Genomic DNA, 27,504 nt, shown 5'->3' with positions numbered 1-27,504 from the left:
AAATATCTGATGACAGTCATATAAAATTAGAATCATTTAGCTATTTGCCAAGTTCTTCTGCTAACCGAGCCAAGATCCTAATAGCTACCACTGGAACTTTTGTACATGCACAAGAAAAATTAGAACTGAAAATTGGTGGAATTAATTTAGAACACTTATTTATTCTAAATGAAAAATCATGGGTTCACAGAGTAATGGGCAAACACACCATTTTCACTGCATATGTTAAATCAACATCTTTGGACACATTGGCTTAAAATAACTACTAAGTTTTTGGTGGAGATGATGCTGCTTCTTCAGCAGATTTATGTCCTCAGATTTTCACACGAAGGTACATGTCTACAATCCCTTTGTTCAGGTTATACATTCATCATCAATTTTAGTGAAAAGCAGAAATCAAGCCTATAATTTGGCATTAAACATACACTTTTGTTTGTTAACAAATTACTGCTGTCAGAGAATTTTTTTTAACTAAGAAAGCACTATCAGCCAATCAGTCAATAAAATAAATAGTTGATGGTTTGCATGTACAACAAAAGGCAAAATCACTACAGAAAGAGTGTCCAAATTGCTCTATACAGTAGAATTATTCAGCCTCTATTCTGCTTATGTTAGTGATAATTTTCCAGGCCTCATATCAACCCTGCCAACCATGGTCTGGTGACCTGGGCATTACAAGGCTATAGGGAGAAGACACAGCATAACTGACTGTTTATCAGGTGGTTGATGGGACTAGAAACATTGAACAATAGTCCCACCACTACCTAAGTCCAAGTATATTTCACTTCACCAGTGATTGTCCCGCCTAATGTACTTGAGTGGGAGATATTATCAGGGCCGGGATTAGGGTGAGGCAAGGGAGGCATTAACCTTGGGTGCAAATTTAAGTTTGGCACAAATGATTCAGCAATCAAAATAAAATATTTTAATGCAATATTTTAAAATCTAAAAAATTAACGCAGAAAATATATGCTGAGCAAAATATCAAAATTATCAACAAAGAACCAACTCTGTATTTGTACAAGCCTGGCAATGAGTGCCTCACTCACATGATCCTGCCTTTATCTGGTGAAGAAAGGAGGCCTGTGGGAGAAGAGAGGGTGCTCTGGTGGAGGAGATGGGAACATGCCGTTCTCTGAACCGCCCCTCCCCTCACCCAACCTTTCTGTCTCAGGTGCCCCTGCTTTAAGTTTTCATGCAAATCTGGCCCACCTCTATAGGTAGAAGCCTTCAGATATTGTACTTGGTTTGGATCTTTACTGTTTTTTCCCCCACAGTTCATTTCAGGCCTAAGTCATGCATAGTTTTATGGTAGCCCTGACTGAAGACTTTATATCTGCATCACCTTTGGACCACATAGATCCTTTGATCACACATAGGGCAGGACAGCTCAGCCATCAGTTAGCTAAATTCCCCCCGCTCAATTAACTCTAAATTGTTCCAGGCTCTCAGTTCCACTTGTCTTTGCATCTGTTTATTATGGTTTTATTGACTGTGCCATTGCTGTCAGCTAACCCTTTTTGAAATGAGTCCACCAACAGTGATGTGAATCTATGTTGGGTTTGGAGGTCAAAAAGTCATGCTTAGAATCGTGCATAACATAGCAATGAGGACTCAAGGGGCTTTGCCATGAACAAAAATGCTTTGGTAGTATGTGAACTTCAGGCCACATCTGTTGGCTGCTCAAAGGCCTCTTTGATTATAGTTGTGTGACGCTTAAGCTTAGTTGAATGGACAAAGTTGCTGGTCAAGTGATCTGGCTAAATGAGGATTTTGATAATTAAAGAAATGTCCTAGAAGAGAACCCCAACTAATGCCCCAACAGGTGCTCCCTGGGATGGAAAGGGGTGAGTAGTAGGAGGGGAAAGCATGGGGCAACCTCTTGTTCAGAGGAAGAGTTGGACGGTGATGCCATGTAGAAAGACTGAATTTTCTACATAGTGGTCAATGTGAAAGTTAGTCAGCAAATACTTATTGAGAATTTACCTAAGGGTTTAATGTCAAGAGATAGGAACTTCTGAAGACCTAGGTCCAGTGAGCCCTTCCTGCAAGATTATCCTGGATGTCTGTATGACAGAAAATACTAAGGAATAATTATTCCCACATAATAGTCTCACGTATGTTCAGACTGGGACGAATGAAGGTATAGTAAGAATGTAGTTCTCCTGTTGCATTTATTTTTATTCAACAGCCATTTATGGAGCCCCTGCTATGTACCAAGAAATTTGTATATTCACTTATTCAATTAAGCTTTCACTGAGTATTTACTATGTCCTGGGCACTGAGGGAAGCCAAGGAAACCTGCTTGAATAAGTCACAGCAGCTGCCATCTCCAAAGAATCTGTCAAGGATGAATCGAGACAAGGTAGACAGGCAAATAAACTGAAATGTGGTCCATACAAGGTTAGAGATCTTCACAGCAGGAAAGGCAGGGCACCTAAACCCAGTCATGGGACATGATAAATGGGCCAACTCATGAAAATAAGTAGGAGCCATCCAGGAGGAGTAAAACCATCATGGGTTAGTGACCACTATACTCAGACAAGGGGCTGGATTATGGGTCATGAATGGTAGCTGACCACTTTACTAACTCCTTGTGGGCATTAAGATCTATCCACCCAGTGAGTTTAAGTCTTAGAGTTCTCAGTCTGCCAAAGTTAAAGAGTGTTTCTGAAGAGTACACCATGTTCTCCTATGGTTCTAATTCCTCCTGCTCTTCACTTCCCATAAACCAGACCAAGGGTCAGCAAACTATGGCCTACAGTCAAGCCCAGCCACCACCAGTTTTGTAAATTATGTCTTACTGACACACAGTCATGAATAGTTGCCTTGTCTGCTTTCACACTACAAAGGCAGAGTTGAGTAGTTATGAAAGAAACTTTATGGGCCACAAAGCTCAGAATATTTACTATCTGGCCCTTTACAGAGAAAGATTGCCAACTTTTGAACCAGACCATAGCAGCCATGCTCTCAGCTGCCACTATTCCTCATCATTTGAACCCAGGAAGATGTAGTCCCTTGACAGAAACTCTACCATCCCAGGAGGGAGGGAGTGGGGGTAAAGGAGGGCAGGGACTGGACCTGGAGGAAGGGCCTGGGAGGTCGGGTCTCTTGGCAGAGGAAAGACATCCTCTCTGCCAGGTGATTTAGGGCTGGTACAAGAGGACGTTATGAGGATACTGGGCATTGTCAGAAGATTGGAATTCCTTTTCACAGTAAGATTATTTCACTCTGCCTTTACAAAAATGTGCAGCCTTATATTTTGCCAGATTTCAGGGACTCTATGGAGAGTTCTTTTTATAAAGCATGATCACGCGAGAGGAAGATAGCACCTCAGGTGCTATGTTTCAGCTCAGAGGCCACATGCAATTCAAATCAGAGCCACTGGCCCTCCGTGGGACTGGAGCAACCTGACGTGGAAAACATAATCCACACCCCACACAGCCTCCGGACCCCTGTCTCTGGCAGCCTGATGATTAATGTGTAAACCAGGAGGACGTTTCATTGACTGCCTTCTGGTCTCTTGAGCACAGTGCAGTCAATAAATATTTATTGAATGCATTTTCCTAAGGCTTAGAGCACTTGCTCAATGATAACTCATAACTGAATAAGCAAGAATTGTTCAGGGGGGTTACAAATAATTATATAAGTGTATATTAATGGAATCCAAGCTCAGAATGGTCATCAGGAAAGAAAACACACATTCATCAGTGGACAAGTTACCTGAGTGGTACTAGGTTTGGTGTAAATAAGAGAGAAGCGTGTCTCTTAAGCCCCAGAAGTGAGGATTGCCAAAGAAAGAAGGAAGGAAGGAAGGGGAGAAAAAATGAAAGGAAAGAGAGAGATTTATAAATGGCTCTATTCTGAACAAATGAAAATACATACATTTTTTAAGGCCAATCTTCTGTATTCTCTCTGGCTTTATGTGCGTAATGCTTTCATCTGTCACTGAAATGGCTCCTACACTCAAGAAACGGCAGAGTTAACTGAAATGGGCTCCCAAGTTGTAATTTTTGCAATAAAGATAAAATATGACTTTCTGCAACCCATTTGGAGCTATATCACCAATATGCTGATGCAGTTCCCCTTAAGCCCTAGTCACATTTGATTCTGAACAGTGTATCACCAATGTGGGGTTGGGGATGGGTTGTAAGGTATGTTTATTTAAGATTGAATGTTTATGCTGAGTGAAATGAAAATTAAAATCTTGCGTTTGAAATAATATTAAAAGAGGGCAATATAATTAGCACGTTGTCCTCTGTGGGGTCTCAAGCTCCTGAGAATGGCACAGCTACAGTGAGAGCAGAGGCCTGAGAATGGCACAGCTACAGTGAGAGCAGAAGCCTGGATGGTGCTAGAAAGGAAAGACATCTTTATGGCTATGTGTCCAGCTTTGTAGGGGAAAGATCTTGCCTCTGGGAAATGATCAAGAAATCCTAAATTAATGCAAACATTCAAAGAGATTCTGGCCTTGACTATCCAGGTCCAGCTCTTCACCAAATCGGAAAGGACAATAGTGGTTTCACAGTTCACCTCTGCCGGCTCTGTTTCTGGGTTCCCTATCCACTGCCACCCCATGACTGAAGACAAAACCAGTGCTTCATTGCCTTCAGGCAGCAAGAAATTCCTTCAGGAGGGAAACCAGGACTTCTCAGGGTTTTTTTCAGGAGACCACCCCAAGGATGGAAGGTCATCAGGTCTATTATGTAGTGGACCTCACTAGGAAACAGCTAGTTTCCTCTTGAAGTCACCTAAAGAAGACAGACAATGCTTGATTCACAGTATCTTGAGAGTCGTCTTTGCCCTTTTGGTGCTCTAGAGAACAGCTGAATGATTACCTTTATAGCCACCAACTCAACTGAGGAGATTTGCCCAAAGATTTATAGATTACTGCTTGCCCCCACCAAAATATCTGTTCCAAATCTATTCCTAATTCTACTCTCTCCTGACTTCCAGACTGCCTGCTCACTTTCCAAAAGAGGCAGAAGGTAAATATTCTGGGGAGTTCCTTCCTGAAGGTTATCACTTCTGATCATATATGTAAAGGCTGACCTGAGGTACCCTAATATCCAGCCTCTACACACTGAACACCTTCGGGAGCATAACTATAAAAGACCAAAGAAGAAAGCCTAGGTCCCTAGCAAGAAAATGTAGAGAAAGTTATTTTATATTTTTGTAATTTTTTAAAATATTTATTTATTTATTTTTGAGAGAGAGAGAGAGAGAGAGAGAGACAGAGAGAGACAGAGAGACAGAGCATGAGCAGGTGAGGGGGGGAGAGAGAGAGAGAGAGAGAGAGAGAGAGAGAGAATTTGAAACAGGCTCCAGGCCCTGAGCTGTCAACACAGAGCTTGACATGGGGCTTGAATTCACGAACTGTGAGATCATGACCTGAACTGAAGTCAGATGCTTAACCAACTGAGCCACCTAGGCGCCCCAGAAAAGTATTTTGAAGTTTAGGATTATGGGGCACCTGGGTGGCTCAGTCGGTTAAGTGTCTAACTCTTGGTTTCAGCTCAGGTCATGATCTCCTGGTTTTGTGGGTTTGAGCCCAGCATCGGGCTCAGTGCTGGCAGTGTGGAGCCTGCTTGGGATTCTCTCTCTCTCTCTCTCTCTCTCTCTCTCTCTCTCTGCCCCTCCCCAACTCACGCATTCTCTGTCTCTCTCAAAATAAATAAATAAACTTAAAAAAATTGAGAATTATGATAGGACACTCAAACGAACCTTTGCAAAAACTGAGCCATCAAGCTCCCCAGACAGGGAGTCAGATCTAATCATAACAGAGAAGAGAGGAAGGCTCTGAATGTTTCGGGCCCTTCAAGCTGGACGCTCAGCAGACTTGTCCCAAATCCAGCAAGCACACCTCTTTAAGCCCCTCCAGCAGTCCCCCTGCCATACCAACTTGATTACCTCCTCACCCTCAGTAAGGCTCTAAGGTATTTATCAGATTACCACTTGAGATCACATATCCCACTGTCATGTTTTGTGGCTGTTTATTTATGCGCCTACTCTCCCTGAAGAAATTAGAAGCATGGAGCCAAGAAGGAAAAGCTGTGTTCCACATGCAGCAGGTGCCAGTGTGAGTGTGTAGAGCACATACTGAATGAAATTGCTTTACTTGCAACCGTGGCACCAGTTCTGGCCTACAGATCCTAGGAGTCCAAAGAGTGTAGAAAAAGAATTATGTGGAATTATGTGAAGACAGCTGACAGCTGGGATGCTATTTGTCTGCTCATTTCTGAAGTCTCCATTGACCATTCTGTCCCACAGGAGCCAGAAATACCTGCGTGTCAGAAAATCACATACGAGGCTTTGTCAGATAATATTTAAGTCCCAAAGGCAGGGTGAGATATAATTTCTACTCTGACAAAAAAAATGCATATTTTAAGGGATGGATCCATAAATTTTGCAAGAAAAACATGCAGGGCAGGATGCCTTTCAAAAGGGAAGATGCAGAATTGATGGGATTATAATTGGTATGAAATGCTGATTGGAATATTTATTATTCCTAAGATCTCTGCTGCATTTCAGAGGTGGACACACTTGTTCAACTGACACCATTCAGTGCTCCATCCCAGGTGAGAGGAGATGGAGGAGGGAGCAATTCCAAGTCCTGGGTCATCATTCACTCTGTTTCCCTTCAGGGTAGACGTTCCATCTACCCTGGACTATAATAAACTTAAGTGCGTCTGTTTCAGCAAATGGAGACTTTCCTCCGTGAAGCATGTGTTGTGAGCCACACACTGACTTGTAGATGTTCAGAGAACTTCAACTTGAAGATTTATCCAGGGGCTGATGTTTTACTGTTAGGCTACTACTTTCTCACCATATACCTTTTAAATTGCCACCTTTTAAATTACATCTCACCTTTTAAATTGCCACATAAAGACTTTAAAAACCACTATTTCTATCAGCATTATTCTTTAATCCAAAAAGGATAAAGGTAGTGTTTATACTGAATAAATTTACAACATTGTTCTTATTCTTCTAATTCTACTGTAGGCCACTGATATATACTTGGGTACAGACCATGAGTGTTCTAGTGATGAAAACTTCTCTCCTAGAATGTTGCTAGATGGGCTCTAAAATACTTAAGAACCTGGATGACTTTTCTCATGGATTTTAGGGGTTTATGTCCTAAGAGTCATAAAACTTAAAGATAGAATATGCAAAAAGGGATCAGAAAATAGTTGTAAAAATCATCAGAAGTCAAAGGTTTCCCTGGAATTTTTCATTGATAGGAACAATGCTAATCACTAATGCAAATTTTGGTGACCAAGTCAAAAATTTGTCCTTTCTTCTCTGTTCCAGGTACATGGCCATCATCCATCCCCTCCAGCCCCGGTTGTCAGCCACGGCCACCAAGGTGGTCATCTGTGTCATCTGGGTCCTGGCTCTCCTGCTGGCCTTCCCCCAGGGCTACTATTCGACCACGGAGACCATGCCCAACAGAGTGGTGTGCATGATTGAATGGCCAGAGCATCCCAACAAGATTTATGAGAAAGTGTGAGTAGGGGTGATTCCCCGGTACCTCTTTTGCCTTTTCTTATTTCTTCTTTCTTTTCATGTTATTTTGTTGGTTAGGATTTAGTGTCCATCTATAAGCATTTCTCATAGCCACTCTTGATGTCAAGTTGATATGTCCATAATTATCAAGGGATTATTATATCCCAAATACTACTGTGGACTTTGAATGAAAATTAGAAAAATTGTCAGACTTGCATCCCGTTATAGCCTACCCTCCAGGTGTTTTTCCATATCCTCCCACCATTTACCAACAACTCTGCCCTGCCAGTGTCTGCATTGCTTTGCCTGGGAGCCTTTTCCTCACCTATAGAACACTACTCTACCCTCTTGCTCAGCATGCCAGAAGGTGGGGGAATTATCCCCTGCACGCAGCAGCTCTCAACAACTGATAGGAGTTGGTGTATGAACACCCCAGCTCCCTCACCTCTCAAGTGGGATGTCTCTGAAGTGTGGGTTTTACACTATACCCAAGGTTTTGTCTTGGGATTAAGCTCCAGTCACCCCAGTGGCATCTGGCTCAATGACACACCTTTCCTTATACCACCGGCCCACTCCCTACTAGTATCTCTTTCTCCCCCTAACCAAGTCACTTGCACTTGAATCTTTATCTCAGGATGTTCCTCTGGGGAAAATCAAGCCAAACCACCTATCCTCTAGGGCTTTCCAGGTGGGGAAAATGCATTCCAGGTGCATTCAAAATGCACGGGAAGGCAAGGCCAGGGCACTGAGACCTTATGAGTTACAAGTTTCCTACAAGGCAGGCCTGCTTATCTTCCAGGGCCTGACTGATCACATTTAAGGTTTTCCAAAGAAATTCTGGCAATTTTCTCCAAGTCTACTTCTCCTACAGGTGACACTGAAATGGCTTATTCTTTGTTTCATTCTGCCCAGGTGAGCGGCAATGTGACATTTATATTACCATCAGTTTTCTGGACTCAGAGCACATGGATAATGTGGGTCCTTTTGAAAGTTCTCTATAATCCTCCAATCTTGGATTTATTATGTGAATCATAAAAGTACACTGGTGTTAATAATCAGATGATCTATGTTTTAATAACAAGATTGCCATTACCAGCTATGTGACTCTGGGCAAGGATAACAATCTCCCCTCATTGTTAAAATGCAAGATGATAAAACACTGCTTCCCATAAACAACTATTGTGAAGAGCAAACAAGATAATGTATCCTCACCTTGTAAGCAACTAAATGCCATACAAAAGGCAAGATATTATTATCGAGCCGAATTCATCAGGTAGCAGTATAGTCATTATAGGCCTTTAATCTCATTAGATGGTTACATGAGACATTACCTGTTGCCCCCAAGATTTGAGGGTCCAAAAGCCTGTTGCATAGAGTTATACTGCTGCATCTGTCCCGGGGAGCATGGAAATGGGGCTTGCCAGAAAGCAATACATAAAGCTCAGACTTCGCCTTCCAGACACAGGCAGTGGGATTTAATCGATCAAGCAGTGGGGGGATTAATGCTCAGCCTAGAAGGAGACATTGGAAATTATTCTTTCAAATGACACCACAAGCCTGAGCGGGGTCTCAGCGGGAGAAAGAACATAGCTTTGCAAACCATACAGGGCCTGCGAATGTGTTCAAACCAGAAGGTTCCCTGAAAAGGGAAAAATAAAAACCCTCTGAATTAAATCCCATTATAAACTGCTTAGAAACTGCCCTCAACTGTGTGGACTATAGCACAGCTTTTGATTATCAAGATCTTTTCCAAGTCTGGTCACCATTCTAAAGTTTTGCTTCAAAATATAGTTCATTTATCTTCCAACAAATTCAAAGTTTAATGTGGAAATAAAGGTTTATTTTTCCACAGATCTCTGGAGTTTTGTCCAAGAAACAGTAGTATTTAAAGTTTTACTTTTGAACATTCTGCTGTTTTATGCTTATTAATGACTAGAAAGCCCTTTGAGACTCAACAAAGTGTGCCAGATTGTCTTATTTCCTTGCTTTGAGAATTTAGGGCAGGGCGCCTGGGTGGCTCAGTCGGTTAGGAGAATTTAGGGTGGCTGTACTGGATGCATGATTAGATTTGCCATCATTGTTTACTGCATGATTTTTAAACTTCTTTTCTATTTATTTGTTTTTATTAAGTTTTAAATTTTAATTCCAGTATAGTTAACATACAGTGTTATGTTTATTTCAGGGATACACAGCATAACAGTGATTCAACAATTCTATATATTACTTAGTGCTCATCATGATAAGTGCTCACCTATTTCACCCATCCTCACAGCCACCTCCCCTCTGGTAACCCTCAGTTTGTTCACTCTAGTTTCTTGGTTTGTCCCTCTCTCTCTTTTTTTCCCCTTTGCTCATTTGTTTGGTTTTTTAAATCCCATATATGAGTGAGGGTGAATGGATAAAAATGTGAGGTATACACACACACACACACACACACACACACACACACACAGAGGAATATTATTTGGCCATAAAAAATAATGGTATCTTGCCATTTGCAACAACACAGATGGAGCTAAAGAGTATAATGGTAAGTGAAATAAGTCAGAGAAAGACAATACCATATGTTTATTTCATGATTTTAACCTCAAAAAATGAGTCTGGAGAAGAGCATCTGATTTTATCTATTCAAGATGTGTCAGTTGTTTATGGATGCAGTAGTAAGTTAAAGGAATCCGTATTTGCCATCCACGTACAGACTGTGAAGTGAAGTGAACATATCTCAAGTGCATAGTAAGCTTTATGTAAGCCAATTTTTTGTCAATATCCTTCATAATGCATTATGATATATTTTGAGGGATTTTTTTTACTAGCTCTAAACTAAGTACTCCCTTATATTCTCTTCTACTAAAACTGATTGCCATTTCCAAAGCACACAATAATCCCAAATTTGAAACCAGAAAGAAACCTCATTTAAGACAGTATAAAGAGTAGGATAAGAACATGGGCTCTGGAGTTAAATGAAGGATCAACTCCCAGCCATATCACACTCTAATTGAGTCATCACAGTCAAGTTATTTAAGCCTCTGAGCCTAATGGAACATTCCACAAAGAGGTATTGAGAGAAGTAAATAAGGCACATGCTTAGCCCGGTGCCAGGCACAGGAGAAGAGACTGGTGAGTGTTAACTACAGCCATCAGCATCATTCATTGATCTGGATGCACAGACAGATGACTGGCAGTGTGGTGGGCAGGTGCTTAATCCCAATTTGCCTGATGAAAAATCTGTGTCAGCTAACCATATAAAAGGGTTTTGTGAAAAATCTTAGATTGCTGCATTTGCCTTCTGGCTGCATGGTGAAACCCCAGTCCTGATCATTCATCATTCAGATTCTTTATTAATACATGGATTAAATTAAGCACTATTAAAGAAAAGCAATCCAATAAAAGAAAGGAAAAGTTTTGAACATGCACTTCACAAAAAGAAATGTCCAAATGACCAATAATACATGAGGAGGCACACAACTTCATTCATCACCAGTCAAATATAAATTAAAACCACAGTGACATCTTACTGCACACCTATTAGACTAGCAAATGTTAAGAAGTCAGACTCAACTAAGAATTTAGAACTTTCGGTGTAATTAGGAAACAATGAGAACCTTTGTAGACTGCTAGATGTATACATTGATAAAACCATATTGGAAAACGTTTTGTATTATCTAGAAAAGCAGAAACTATCCATACACCATAACCCCACAGTTTCACTGAGGGGTAACTGCCCTGGAGAAATTCACGCATGTATACACCCAGAAACATCTAGCATATAAAGCATATCAGTGTTTTTTTTTAATGCCTGGAATTGGAGATACTCCAAATGTCCATCATCAGTACAATGGGTAAAAATTGTGGTACAAGCATGTTACAGAATACTATGTAATTAATACAACGAACAAAATGTATTTCCATGCAACATGGATGGCCCTTACAAACAAAAATTTAAAACAAAATGAAAGTACATCTTCAAGGGCACATCAGTAGGTGGCAAAACTATAAATGCAAACAAAGAAGTAGGGACCATGAAAGCAACGGCATGTTTATCTCTCATGGGAGGAAAGGGGTGTGATCAAGAAGATGCACTTAGAGGTGCTTCTGAGGGGCGGGCACTATTATATTTCTTGAGCTAGATAGTAGTAGCATGAGTGTTTGCTTAAAAATTACTCCTAACACCAGGTAATTGTTTTCATCCACTTTTTCTGGAATGTATGTTTCATATTTTTTAACTTAAAATTAAATGTTATTCAAAGGGTTTTGGTTTTACAAGCTCCTAAGAAACTGCTCTCATTGGAACAATCCTAAGAGTTCCTTCATAAGAAACTACCTTTTGAGGTGTGGGACTTTGCCTGGAATGATATTATTCATAAGTATTTACCTTTGAATAAGCCAACTTCATTCTCATGTTTACTTGACCTCGTGCATTTTGCCTTGCTGACTTTTACGCTTAAGCCCACCTGGAATTTTCCCAATTTGTTCAAGAGAATATAGGACAGATGTTGTCCCTGATGGGAGAGACAAATGTTCACCAGAAAATAAGACCCAGACAGTCTCCACAGCCCTGATCCCTTGCTGCTGTATTCATAAGCATATACCTCTGGGCTAAAAAATGCTACAGGTAGACTTGGTCAATTTCCTGGAAAATCATTTTTTTTTCAATATATGAAATTTATTGTCAAATTGGTTTCCATACAACACCCAGTGCTCATCCCAAAAGGTGCCCTCCTCAATACCCATCACCCACCCTCCCCTCCCTCCCACCCCCCATCAACCCTCAGTTTGTTCTCAGTTTTTAACAGTCTCTTATGCTTTGGCTCTCTCCCACTCTAACCTCTTTTTTTTTTCCTTCCCCTCCCCCATGGGTTTCTGTTAAGTTTCTCAGGGTCCACATAAGAGTGAAAACATATGGTATCTGTCTTTCTCTGTATGGCTTATTTCACTTAGCATCACACTCTCCAGTTCCATCCACGTTGCTACAAAGGGCCATATTTCGTTCTTTCTCATTGCCATGTAGTACTCAAATGTGTATATAAACCACAATTCCTTTATCCATTCATCAGTTGATGGACATTTAGGCTCTTTCCATAATTTGGCTATTGTTGAGAGTGCTGCTATAAACATTAGGGTACAAGTGCCCCTATGCATCAGTACTCCTGTATCCCTTGGGTAAATTCCTAGCAGTGCTATTGCTGGGTCATAGGGTAGATCTATTTTTAATTTTCTGAGGAACCTCCACACTGTTTTCCAGAGTGGCTGCACCAATTTGCATTCCCACCAACAGTGCAAGAGGGTTCCCGTTTCTCCACATCCTCACCAGCATCTATAGTCTCCTGATTTGTTCATTTTGGCCACTCTGACTGGTGTGAGGTGATATCTGAGTGTGGTTTTGATTTGTATTTCCCTGATGAGGAGCGACGTTGAGCATCTTTTCATGTGCCTGTTGGCCATCTGGATGTCTTCTTTAGAGAAGTGTCTATTCATGTTTTCTGCCCATTTCTTCACTGGATTATTTGTTCCTCGGGTGTGGAGTTTGGTGAGCTCTTTATAGATTTTGGATACTAGCCCTTTGTCCGATATGTCATTTGCAAATATCTTTTCCCATTCCGTTAGTTGCCTTTTAGTTCTGTTGGTTGTTTCCTTTGCTGTGCAGAAGCTTTTCATCTTCATAAGGTCCCAGTAATTCATTTTTGCTTTTAATTCTCTTGCCTTTGGGGACGTGTCGAGTAAGAGATTGCTATGGCTGAGGTCAGAGAGGTCTTTTCCTGCTTTCTCCTCTAGGGTTTTGATGGTTTCCTGTCTCACATTCAGGTCCTTTATCCATTTTGAGTTTATTTTTGTGAATGGTGTGAGGAAGTGGTCTAGTTTCATCCTTCTGCATGTTTCTGTCCAGTTCTCCCAGCACCATTTGTTAAGGAGACTGTCTTTTTTCCATTGGATGTTCTTTCCTGCTTTGTCAAAGATTAGTTGGCCATACGTTTGTGAGTCTAGTTCTGGGGTTTCTATTCTATTCCATTGGTCTATGTGTCTGTTTTTGTGCCATGGAAAATCATTTAAAACTGTATTTTGCATTTTAAAATACAAATAAGTCATGGAGTATACTGAAAAGTCCTATAATTTCTTTAATCACCCACATGCCCATCATTTATCAAAGGCTCTAACATTTTGAAGAATATTCTTCCAGTCTTTTATTCCAACTCTAGGGAACTACTGTTCTTAGTTTCTTTTGAAGTGTTTTACATACATACAAGTCAGCACAAATATAGATTGTCTCCCTCTCTGTAACACAAAATGTAGCTTATTATGCACATTGTTCTGTACCCTATTTTTTTAATTTAATATATCTCAGAGATATTTCCATGTCAGTTCATGAAGAGCTTCTATATTCTTTTTCTCAGCTACATAGTACTCCATGATACAAATGTACAGTGTTATTTAAGCCATCACTTCTGGTGGACTTTGGATTGTCTCCAGTCTTTTGTTATTACAGAGTGCTGCCATGGATAACTTTTACATGTATCATGTCAGGCTATCCATAGCCAAAAAATTCCAAAAATGGAATTGCTGAGTCAAAGATATATAACATTTTAATTTTGACATTTGCCCTTCACATGGGATTGTACTAATTTACATTCTCACAAATAGTGTATGAGAGTCCCTGTTTCTCTGTACCCTACCAACAAAGTACTGTATTGTCAAACTTTTAGATTTTTGCCCATTATAGTTAAAAATTTGCATTTTTCTTATTATGAGTAGGGTTGAATATCTTTTCATAAAATGGATAATTTGTATATACATCTTATTATCTGCTTATTTCATTTACCATACCATAAATGATTACCTGTGTCATTAAACATGTTTCTACAACCTGATATGAAAACATATACCCATATGTTTAAATGTGTGCATAAATAATAATTTTGTTAACTAATCTGCTCTTTGAAAATTAATTACTCCAGTGGGTTCTTTTAGCTGACTTAAGATAAAACACTAAGCTTTTTTAAGTTTATTTATTTACTTTGAGAGAGAGAGAGCACAAGGAGGGGAGGGGCAGAGAGAGAGAGGGAGAGAGTCCCAAGTAGGCTCTACACTGCCAGCACAAAGCCCGATGCAGGGCTGGAACTCACAAACCATGAAATCATGACCTGAGCTGAAGTCAGATACTTAACCAACTGAGCCACCCAGGCGCCTCCAAAACACTAAGCTTTAAAATAAGCTGCTTCTAGCTATATTCCTAGATCCTTGCAGGGACTACTTCAGGGTCCTCTGCCATTCTGCTTATTTTTACAATGCATGGTTATAGAAAATATCCTAATGTTGTAACATTGATGAAAGTGAAGATGTGGGCTCATTATTAATGCAATAATATCATCATCTGTAATGGAATCCTGCCATAATTTGCAAGCTGCCAGCTTTGCTGCTGCTGCTCTGGTGAACTGTGAAACTGCCCAGGAAGTCCTATGAAGGGGGAGTGGATTGACTGGCTTCCTGGGTGACCCAAAGTGACTCCTCCTGGTCTAGAAAAATGCACATGAAGGGACAAGTATAAAAGAGAAACCACTGGCTTTGAAAAATGCATAGACTTCCCCGTTCTGTTAAAACACGGAGGAATGTGCCATAGCTTTCAAAGTCATTCAGAGCCAAACTCACACTTGAGGATGCTATACAGGCTGTCAGTTTGCAGTGGTCCCAGAAGGGGCAAGGCCCCTGAGGACAAGGAAGATGAATGAGCCAACATTTCTTTATCAGAGGGCCCACCATCAAGGCCAAGAAAAAGTCTGTAATGAGGATGAAAAATGAGAAAGACATCCAAAAGAACAAGATTGAGACAGCCAGGGGAATTTCAGTTTTCCTGAATCATTTATTAATATTGGTCATATATCATTTTCTATTAATTAAACTTGTATGTACCGAACGATGCAGTAGAGTTGTAGCAAGAAGAAAGACATGCCTATCCTGAATTCCAAATATTATCAGTAGTACTTGGGAAGGAGGTGATGCCAGAAAATAGCATCATTCATGACTCTGTTACTTAGAAAATTTGTAGAAGTGTACATGAATGTGTATATATTAACTCTAATATATTTCTCTATAAGTACCAGTTGTAACAAAGACTATAAAAATATGTGTTGTTATTTTTTTTGCAGCATTTTGTCTTTTATGTGTTACACTCCATCATCAGAAATTAGCTGAAATTTTTATATTTATACAGATCTTTAATTTCATTAACAGCACTGAAAACTGAAAGTCAACTAATTGACAGAATAAGAGGGGGAAAGGGAATATCAGAAAACGTATCTGCAACATTACTTCTCAAATTTTCCACCTCCTTGACTATTTCACAAATAAATGAAAGGAAAGAAATGTGTATCCTTTGCCAAGCTCTTCCAGGCCTTGGCCAAAGGGGTGTCAGCATATTCGTGTTTCCAGGGACTGATTGTTTATGCTAGCTGTTATGATTAATCTCCTCCCCTGACACCTGCTACATTTATAGATACAGCTGAGGGCCCCTGGTATTGTCTCGGCTATTGATGAAAAGCAGTTAAACCAAGAATGAAAAGTACATTAACACTTCAGGGAAAGATGGTAGCATAAAAACAATCCCTCAACCTCGACTCCATAAAGAAATTAGAGTGAGCAAAGTAAGGAAGAAGGAGGAGGAGGAGGGGGAAAAAAGCCTGCATTAATGCAGAAACTAGGAAGGTTGACATACAAATGCCAGAAATTTCACTCGGTTTTCTGGTAGACACTGAGCAGAAAGAGCCAAAGAGGAGGCAGCCACCAAGGACTGTCATGAGCAAGACATAAACTAGCAGCCCCTAATTAGGAGAGGAAAGTGTAGGCCTGAGAAAGATGGGAACCCACCACCCTAGTTGGAGATTCCTTTGGGCTGCCACCATCAGCTTCCAAAAGCAGCTGCTCTTAGACTGAGGACAAAGCACACACAGGCCAGAGAGTGTAACTCACAGTAAGATAAAAATGGATGATTTCCTACAAAACCACAAATATCAAATTGATGCTGCTCGAGGGGAGAGGGATGAAAATACTGCTCAAGAATTACATTTATAAAAGGCACTGGTACCAAAATTTTTGCAGAGAAATTCTTTCAAATACCCTATAAGCTCTTCAAGAGTTCAGACCCATATGGAGAACTTGATAATTTGTTATATGCATTTGGCACAACATAATTGTAAAAAACTGACAGAGAACTTCAAAAACAAATCTTCAGGCCAATTCCATTTACAAACATAGATGCAAAGAACCTAATTAAAAGTCACCCCCAAAATTCAAAATTATATTAAAATAACAATGGTTTGTTTTTAAGCATGACTTTTTCCAGCAAATAATGTTAGTAACTTATCAGGAAATCTATTATATTTCATTCAACTAATTGGTAAAAGGAAAACATCATATATCTGTTTCAATAAATGTCAAAATAAATTTGTTAAAATGTAATATCTACTAAAGAAACAATAGCTTATATCAGCAATAATCCTTGAGAAAATAAATGAATAACAGATCTCCTTTACAACAGAAACAAAATAACACTTTGAGTATTTAAGAAATAGGAGTTACATGAAGAAAATGAAAAACATCATGCTATTTTAGACTTTACTGATTGGCATAAGAGAATATTTGAGAAGTGCATTTCACTTGACTCAAACCCTGGAAAGTATCTAAGGGCGTATAGGAAACAGTCTCCTTTTCCATCTTTTTTCTCCTATTTGTACACTAGTATTCATCGCAGCATTATTCACAATAGTCAAAAGGTGGAAACACCCTTCTGTCTTTGTATAATTCCATAAAGCTATCAGCTCTCCACAAACTTCCCACAAGCATATTTAGGTAACTGATAAAGCAAATCATTTGAAATAATAAATGAGTAAAAATAATTCAAGAAAAGATTGTGGATGCCCGGGTGGCTCAGTCGGTTAAGCGTCCAGCTCTTGGTTTTGGCTCAGGTCATGATCTCATGGCTTTGTGGGTTCAAGCTCCACATCGGGTTTTGTGCTGGCAGCACAGAGCCAGCCTGGGATTCTCTCTCTCCCTCTCTAGCTGCTCTTCCCCCACTCCTGTTGTCTCCCTCTCTAAATAAATAAATAAACTTAAAAAATTATGGGAATGCAAGCTGGTGCAGCCACTCTGGAAAACAGTATGGAGGTTCTTCAAAAAACTAAAAATAGAACTACCCTACAACACAGCAATTGCACTGCTAGGCATTTATCCACAGGATACAGGTGTGCTGTTCCAAGGGGCACATGCACCCCAATGTTTATAGCAGCACTATCAACAATAGCCAAAGTATGGAAAGAGCCCAAATGTCCATCGATGGATGAATCGATAAAGAAGATGTGGTACATATATACAATGGAGTATTACTCAGCAATCAAAAAGAATGAAATCTTGCCATTTGCAAATACATGGATGGGACTGGAGGGTATTATGCTAAGTGAAATTAGTCAGAGAAAGACAAAAATCATATGACTTCACTCATATGAGGACTTTAAGAGACAAAACAGATGAACATAAGGGAAGGGTAGCAAAAATAATATAAAAACAGGGAGGGGAACAAAACAGAAGAGGCTCATAAATATGGAGAACAAACTGAGGGTTACTGGAGGGGTTGTGGGAGGGGGGATGGGCTAAATGGGTAAGGGGCACTAAGGAACCTACTCCTGAAATCATTGTTGCACTGTATGCTAACCAATTTGGAGGTAAATTTTAATAAATAAATAAATAAATAAATAAATAAATAAATAAATAAAAATTTGTTTTTGGAAAAAAATACAAAACCTTGAACAAGAAGAATTAATTTTGATATCAGCAAGGTAATGAAAAACAATGATAAGAAATGGCATGCTCTTCCAGATATGAAAATACTCATTTCTGGGGATAGAATTAATCAATAGAAAAACAGAACAGAAATCACACACCCATACACATACACAGAAACCCAAGACTCTAAAATGTTGTCTTTACTATATGCTACAGATGACATGTCATATCTGTGAGTATTATTCCATAAATTTGGAGGGAAACCTGATCAACCAAAATGCTGTGGAATTTTCTAACTCAAATGATTTTATAGGCAACTGCGTAACCCACCACTGCCAACAACTTGGAGAGAGTCACAATATATATTAGCATATTGAAGCCTCTGAGAGGCTTTTCATTCAAAAATGTTTTAAATTTATCTTCATAGGAAATACATTCATGTGGTTTAAAATAAACAGTTAGTGTAAAAGGGTAATCAGTAGAAGATTTCTCCCTCTAGCCACTGTTCTTACTTTCTTGGGAGCTTTCTAAAGTTTCTTTATGCTTATCTTTAAAATTTTGTGTATATAATCTTGTTTTGTTTCTTGTACAAAATATATAATATACCTGAATCTTGCTTTTTCAATAAACAATTTATCTCAGATATCCTTTTTCACCATATGGAGCAAGCATTCTCATTTTCTACGGCTGTGTAGTATTCCTCCATGTGGATAAAACATCATTTATTTATCTGCTATGATTTTCATGTATATTTGGATTGTTCCTAGTGTTTACCTATTTCAAGTTAAACTGCAATAAATTGGCTCCACCCTGATTAAGTATCGAAGTCAATAAAACTGACACCTTAAACCTTATGTTTAAACCTTATGTTCCCCAAGCTTATTTGATCATAGAATCCTTCTTTTGATTAATATCTTTAACATTCCACAGAAACATTGTCCATAAAACATATTCTGGGGAACCTCTGGGCTAATCATAAAGCTGTATTCCTTTCTCACAACTTAAGACCAGTATAAATTCCATGTAAGTTGGGATGGAGAAGGGGTTTTCCTAACATCAAAGGCAAATCCAAAATGAAAGAGATTGCTGGTTTGAATACAGATATAGATATATTTCTTAAATTAAAGAAACTCTGTGAGGAAGTTCTGCAAATGACAAATTAAGAGAAAAATACAATGTATGAGACAAACCATGAATATAATTAACATAGAGAAGCTCTGACTAATCAATAAGAATAAGGCTTTTTTAATCAAAAAACTAATAGCTCATAAAAGGATATGAAAAACTGTATTCCAATTTTCTCTTTATTTTATTAGCCCAGATTAAACTTAAAGAAAATTCTAAATGTTAACAAGGTTGTGGGGAAGATGAGCACTGTCTTCAGGAGGACAGTTTGAAAATATCCATCAAGGTTTTTAAATATACACTTGAGAGTGAAATTATATAGTATTTATCTCTGACTGACTTATTTTACTTAGCATTATACTCTTTAGATCCATCCATGTTACAAATGGCAAGATTTCATTCTTTGTTATGGCTGAATAATATTCACTGTATATACATTTATATATAACACATCTTCTTTATCCATTCAACTGATAGACACTTAGAAGCAAAGGGAAAAACAGAAAGAGAGAGAAAGAGAGAGAGACCAAAAAACAGATTCTTAACTATAGAGAACAAACTGATAGTTACCAAAGGGGAGGCAATGGGGGGATGAGTTAAACAGATGATGGGGATTAAGGAGTGCACTTGTCATGATGAGCACTGGATAATGTATGGAATATGGAATCACTATACTGTACTGAAGCTAATATAACAGTGTATGTTAACTAACTGGAATTAAAATAAGAACTTAAAAAGATTAAATATGCACTTGATTTGGATCAGCAATTATACACAGAAAGTCAAGAGGGCATGAATATATATGCAAGATATTGATATCACCATGGTTTATAAGTGTAAAATTAGAAACAAATGCCATCATACAGGACTGATTAAATCATCAATATATCATCCACACAAAGAAAAACTTTGCAGCCATTAAAAATAACATTGCACAAGGTTGCCCGTTTTTTCCTGTAGGATTTTGAGGGTTTCCTGTCTGACATTTAGGTCTTTCATCCATTTTGAATTTATTTTTGTGTGTGGTATAAGAAAGTGGTCCGGTTTCATTCTTCTGCATGTCACTGTCCAATTTTCCCAGAACTATCTGCTGAAGAGGCTCTTTTTTCCATTGGATATTCTTTCCTGCTTTGTCAAAGATCAGTTGGCCATACGTTTGTGGGTCCATTTCTGGGTTTTCTATTCTGATCCATTGATCTATGTGTCATCTCTTTTTGTGCGAATACCATACTGTCTTAATGAATACTGCTTTGTAATACAACTTGAAGTCCAGGATTGTGATGCCTCCAGCTTTGGTTTTCTTTTTCAGCATTATTTTGACTGTTCTGGGTCTTTTGTGACTCCACACAAATTTTAGAATTGTTTGTTCTAGTTCTGTGAAGAATGCTGGCATTATTTTGATAGGAATTGCATTGAGGAAGTTCCATACTGTTCCACAGTAGTTGCACAAGCTTGCATTCCCACCAACAGTGAAAGAGGGCTCCTTTTTTCCACATCCTCACCAACACTTGTTGTTTCTTGTGTTTTTTTTTGATTCTAGCCATTATGAAAGGCGTGAGGTGATATCTCATTGTGGTTTTGATTTGTATTTCCCCAATGGTGAGTGATGCTGAGCATCTTTTCATGTGTCTGTTGGCCATCTTTATGTCTTGGAGAAATGTCTGTTCATGTCTTCTGCCAATTTTTAAATTAGATTATTTATTTTCTTGGTGTTGAGTTGTGTAAGTTCCTTATATTTTTTGGATACTAACCTTTAATTAGATACATTATTTGGATACTAACCCCTACCAGATATGTCAGTATCTTCTCCCATTCAGTAGGTTGTCTTTTAGTTTTGTTGATTGTTCCTCTGTTGTGCAGAAGCTTTTTATTTTGATATAGTCTCAATACTTATTTTTGCTTTTGTTTCCCTTGCCTCAGGAGATACAGTTAGAAAAATGTTGCTACAGCCGATATCACAGAAATTACTGCCTGTGCTCTCTTCCAGGATTTTTGTGGTTTCAAGTCTTACATTTAGGTCTTTAATCCATTTTGAATTTATTTTTCTGTATCGTGTCAGAAAGTGGTCCAGTTTCATTTTTTTTGCATGTAGCTGTCAAGTTTTCCCAATACCATTTATTAAAGAGACTGACTTTTTTGCACTGCATTTTCTCGCCTCCTTTGTGGAAGATTAATTGACCATATAATTGTCTATTTCTGGGCTCTCTTTTCTGGGTTTATTTCTGGGCTCTCTATTCTGTTACGTTGATCTCACTATTTTTGTGTTGGGAACACACTGTTTTGATTACTAGAGCTTTGTAGTATATCTTGAAATCTAGAATTGTGATAACTCCAGTTCTGTTCCTCTTTCTCAAGATTGCTTTGGATATTTGGGGTCTTTTATGCCTCCATAAAAATTTTAGGAATAAATATTCCAATTTGGTGAAAAATGCTGCTGGTATTTTCATAAAGATTGCATTGCATCTATAGATTGCTTTGGGCAGTATGGCCATTTTAGCAATATTTGTTCTTCCAGTCCATGAGCATGGAGTGTCTTTCCATTTGTTTCTGTCATCTTCAATTTCTTTCATCAGTATTTTATAGTTTTCAGAGTACAGGTCTTTCACCTCTTTGGTTAAGTTTATCCTAAGTATTTTATTATTTTTGGTGCAATTGTAAATGGGATTGTTTTTCTTAACTTCTCTTTATGCTACTTCATTATTAGTGTATAGAAGAGCAATGGATTTCTGTACCTTGATTTTGTATCCTACAACCTTACTGAATTCATTTATTGGTTCTAGTAGTTTTTTGGTGTACTCTTTATGGTTTTCTATAGTACCGTGTCATCTGAAAATAGTGAAAGTTTTACTTCCTTACTAATTTGAATGCCTTTTATTTCTTTTTCTTGTCTGATTGCTGTGACTAGGACTTCTAGCACTATGTTAAATAAAAGTGGTAAGAATGGACACCCTTGTCCTGTTCCTGACCTTAAAGGAAAAACTCTTCAGTTTCTCATTATTGAGTATGATGTTAGCTGTGGGCTCTTCATATGTGGCCTTTTCTATGTTGACGTATGTTCTCTCTAAACATACTTGGTTGAGGGCTTTTATCATGAGTAGATGTCGTACTTTGTCAAATGCTTTTTCTGAATCTATTGAGATGATCATATGGTTTTTATTCTTTCTCTTGTTGATGTGATGTATCACGTTGATTGATTTGTGAATACTGAACCACCCTTGCATCCCAGGAATAAATCCCACTTGATCATGGTGAATGATATTTTTGATGTATTGTTGGATTTGGTTAGCTAATATTTTATTGAGGATTCTTTCAACTATGTTCATCAGAGATGTTGGCCTGTAGTTCTCTCTCTCTTTCTCTCTCTTTTTTTTTTGTAGTGCTTTTATTTGGTTTTGGCATCAGAGAAATGTTGTGTTGGCCTCATAGAATGAATTTGGAAGCTTTCCTTATTCTTGTATTTTTTGGAACAGTTTGAGAAGCATAGGTATTAATTCTTCTTTAAATGTTGGTATAATTCACCTGTGAAGCCATCTGGTCCTGGACTTTTGTTTGTTGTTTCTTTTTTTATTATTACTAAGGCAATTTCATTGCTGGTAATTGATCTGTTCAAATTTTCTATTTCTTCCTGATTCAGTTTGGGGAAGTTATATGTTTCTAGAAATTTATCCATTTCTTCCAGGTTATCCAATTTGTTGGCATATAATTTTTCATAATATTCTCTTACAATCCTTTGTATTTCTTTAGTGTCAGTTGTTATTTTCCCTCTTTCATTTCTGATCTTGTTTATTTGAGTTCTCTTTCCTTTTTTTTCTTGATGAGTCTAGCTAAAGGTTTATCAACTTTACTGATTTTTTTTCAAAGAACAAGCTCCTGGTTTCATTGATCTGGAGTTTTTTTGTTTTTGTTTTTATTTTGTTTATGTATGCCCTAATCTTATTATTCCTTCTATACTAGTTTCAGATTTTGTTTGTTCTTTTTCTAGCTCCTTTAGGTATAAAGTTGGGTTGTTTATTTGATATTTTTCTTGCTTCTTGAAGTAGACCTCTATTGCTATAAACTTCCCCCGTAGAACAGCTTTTGCTGAATCCCAAAGATTTTGGACTATTCTGTTTTCATTTGCTTTTGTCTCCATGCATTTTTTATGTCTTCTTTGATTTCTTTGTTGACCTATTCATTGTTCAGTAGCGTGTTATTTAACCTCCATGTATTTCTAGATTTCTATGTGTTCTTTCCAGATTTTTTCTTGTAACTTATTTCCAGTTTCATAGCATTGTGTTCGGGAAAGATACATGGTATGTCTTCAATCTTTTTTAATTTGTTGGCACTTGTTTTGTGGTCTAATATGTGATCTGTTCTGGAGGATGTTCCATGTACACTTGAAAAGTAGACGGAATGTTTTAGGATGGAATGTTCTCAATATATATGTTAGACCCAACTGGTCCAATGTGTCATTCAAAGGCACTGTTTCCTTGACATTTTTCTGCTTGGATGATCTATCCACTGATGAAAGTTGAGTGTTAAAGTCCCCTACTATTGTTGTATTACTATCAATTACTTTCTTCCTTTATGTTTGTTATTAGCTGCTTTATGTATTTGGGTGCTTCCATATTGAGTAAATATTTACAATTGTTATATCTTCTTGTTGAATTATTCCCTTTATTATTGTATAGTGTCCTTCTTTATCTCTTGTTATCGCCTTTATTTTAAAGTTTATTTGGTTCAATGTAAGTATTGCTATGTAGGCTTTCTTTTCACCTCCATTTGCCTGATAAATGCTTTTCCATCCTTTCACTTCCAATCTGCATGTATCTTTAGGTTTGAAATGGGTCTCTTATAGGTGAGTCTTACATTTTTATCTATTCTGTCACTCTACATCTTTTGATTACAGTGTCCAGTCCATTTACATTCAAATAATTTTGATAGGTGTGTACTTATTGCCATTTTGTTACTTTTTTATGATTGTTTTTATAGTTCTCCTCTGTTCCTTTCTTCTCTTGCTCTCTTTCCTCACCATTAGCTGGCTTTCTTTAGTGATATGCTTGGATTCCTTTCTCTATTTAATATTTTCCATATCTATTACTGGTTTTTAATTTGTGGTTACCAGCTGAAAAATATAAAGGGAATCATTTCTTTGTTTAATATAATTTATTGTCAAATTGGTTTCCATACAACACCCAGTGCTCATCCCAGCAAGTGCCCTCCTTAATGCCCATCACCCACTTGCTCCTCTCCCTCACCCCCCCATCTACCCTCAGTTTGTTCTCTGTATTTAAGAGTCTCTTATGGTTTGCCTCCCTCCCTCTCTGTTTGTAACTTTTTTCTCCCCACCGCTCCCCATGGTCTTCTGTTAAGTTTCTCAAGATCCACATATGAGTGAAAACATATGGTGTCTGCCTTTGTCTGACGGACTTATTTCACTTAGCATAATACCCTCCAGTTCCAACCACGTTGCTGCAAATGGCCAGATTTCATTCTTTCTCATTGCCAAGTAGTATTCCATTGTATATATAAACCAAATCTTCTTTATCCATCCATCAGTTGATGGACATTTAGGCTCTTTCCATAATTTGGCTATTGTTGAAAGTGCTGCTATAAACATTGGGGTACGTGTGCCCCTATGCATCAGCACTCCTATATCCTAAAGGGATCATTTCAAAATTTGAATGTAATATTCTAGTTTAAGTCCAATATAGTTAATTACTTCTCCTTCTGGAATAGCCCCTAAAATTGTCAGAAAAATGTAGAAACCCATTTCAGCTCTAGAAAATGAGTGCAGGGTGTTACCCATTGGACAGGGTCCAAGTTTTTCAGGTAGCTGAGCACCTGAGACCTGATAGAGGGAGGATGCAGCCAGATGGAAGAAGAACGACTCACAAGGGAAAACAAGTGTCAGGAATCTGTCAGTGCAGAAGGCTGCACGGTGATGCTAAGGAAGGGCTTGAGGGAATGGGTAAGGCTAGACCTTGAACCTTTCAATTCTGGAATGTGCAGTAGGCCTCAGGGGAAGAAACTGCCAGCTCAGGGGCCATTGCCCAGATTCCCAATGGCTTCAACATTTGTAGTCATGAACCCTGATGACCAGAGAAGGGGGACTGGGCTCTGAGTATCTCTAATCTCCCCTCTACAGTGGAGAGGGAGCAGGGAAGATGAAAATCATAGCAAATCATACTTCCTGCCCCTTTCCTCTGTCTCAGGAGAATGGTATTAGAAACAAAGATCTGGGCTCTAGAGGTGTTACTGTTATTTTTAAACGACTTAACAAACACTCAAATTTCTTCAGTTTTTGTTTCTTGTGTTGTAACTATTGATAGGTAGAACCCACATGAACAAAAGCTCTTTGGGATCTTCAGTAATTTTTTTGAGTGTAAAAAGGCCCTAAGACCAAAGAGGTTGAGAACAACTGATACAGACCTGTCTTACAAGTATTTTCTCTTCCATTTTATAACTATGGTTTATAAACAATGACCCATGGTTGTCTCTATATACTTGTGTTTTATTAATCATCACCAGTTTATTAGCTCCAGGGCTTCCTGATTTTGAATTCTCATTTTGATTCATCTTTCATTGTCCTAGGGCATGTCTTTTGGTAGTTTCTTTGCAGAAAAGAGTACTTTCCTTCATATTTGAAAATACCTTTCTCTTGCATATACATACAAATAGTTTGGGTGTATATTGGTGGAGTATCCTGTGTCTTTTTAAGTTTTGTAACGGTCACTCTTTTGTTGTTTGAAGTCAAAATGTTTTCTTCTTTTGGGACTAGCCTGAAATGTATTCCAAGATACTTATCAGATTACATATTAATCTAGGAAATCCAAACAGGATTGAAATATTATGTTTTCCCCTAACAGGATTGTCACTGTACAGTTTCTGGCCAACCTATATTTTAGATATAAAAATTTTTAACTTTATTATAATTACAATTATAATTAGTACTCTTTTGGCTGCAAATAATAGAAGCTGACTTTGCAAAGTGTATCAGTTAGACCTGCTGAGTAACAAACTATTCCAAAACTCAGTTATTGAAAGTAACAACTATTCATGTAGGTCATGATTTTGTGAATTGGTTTCCTGATCTGGTTTGTGTCAACTCAAGTGAACTCTGTAGGACTCTCTCATCTGTCTTCAGTCAGCTGTGGGTCATCTGGCTGCTGGATAACCTAGGAACCCTTACTTCCATATCTGGCACTTAGAAGATTGCCAGCCTAGGTCACAGAGGTGTCTGAACCATGAGTTTCTCATCATCTGGCAGGAACACTAAGCTTTCTTCACATGGTGGTTGGATTCCAAAAACAGCAAGAGAGGATAAGCCCCATTGCACCAGTGCTTTTCAAATCTCTGCTTGCCCTGCATTTGCTAACATGCTGTTGGCCAAACCATATGGCAGAAAATATGGTCATGTCTTTACTTTTAGTTGCTGAAGAGAGCCTGGCATTTATTTCTAAGGTAAAGTTATAGAATTATGATGATGATTTACCGAACATGGGTCAAGAGCTCACTCCTGAAGTAATCCACAGCAGGACCAATATTCACCAGCTATGTGACTTTGGGAAAATTGCTTCATTTTGCTTCTGAGCCTCACTTTTGCCATATTAAAATTGGGAATAATAATAGTACCTACACCATGAATTATTGGAGGATTAGATGATATACTGCATGTAAAACCCTTAGCACAGTGTCTGGTACATAGTAATCATCCAATAAATGCAGATAGCCACTATTTCTTAAGTTGCTTATTTAATTATTATTACAATTATGAAAATCTTACAGCACCACTTCTGGAAAAACTTGTTTAAAAAAAGATACAACATCTTTCTTTATTCCTTTATCTTTTTTTGGTAACTAGAGTCTCTTGCAATCTCACTTCTATTCCTATTATATGTCATACCTTTATTTTCACCTGTTTTCCTTTATCTAAGTTAGTCTCAGAAAATAGTCAAGTTGTCCTCTGCCTGACTAATTCAGTTTTCTGCCTTGTCCAATATGTTGTTTACTATTCTTTTCTTTTTTTTTAATTCAGCAACCATGATTCTCATCATGGTTGGCTAGATTTAGATGTTGGAACTCATTTAATGTAAGTTTCCTTTTGTTTCTTAAAGATGGCATCTT

At 38.2% G+C, this 27,504-nt stretch overlaps 1 protein-coding gene across 1 annotated transcript in view; it reads left to right on the top strand.

The window, feature by feature from the left end:
- Positions 1-27,504, top strand: part of TACR1 (tachykinin receptor 1) — a 141,567-nt gene that overhangs the window by 66,306 nt on the left and 47,757 nt on the right. The window contains exon 2 of the mRNA XM_007083489.3: positions 7,312-7,506. Within this exon, the coding sequence (XP_007083551.1) occupies positions 7,312-7,506 (195 nt within the window). The remainder of the gene's footprint in view (positions 1-7,311; positions 7,507-27,504) is intronic.

Source organism: Panthera tigris, chromosome A3 (assembly GCF_018350195.1).
Source record: "Panthera tigris isolate Pti1 chromosome A3, P.tigris_Pti1_mat1.1, whole genome shotgun sequence".
Taxonomy (NCBI): Eukaryota; Metazoa; Chordata; class Mammalia; order Carnivora; family Felidae; genus Panthera; species Panthera tigris.
The sequence above is the reverse complement of the archived record's forward strand: the minus strand, read 5'-3'. Positions and strand labels throughout refer to the sequence as shown.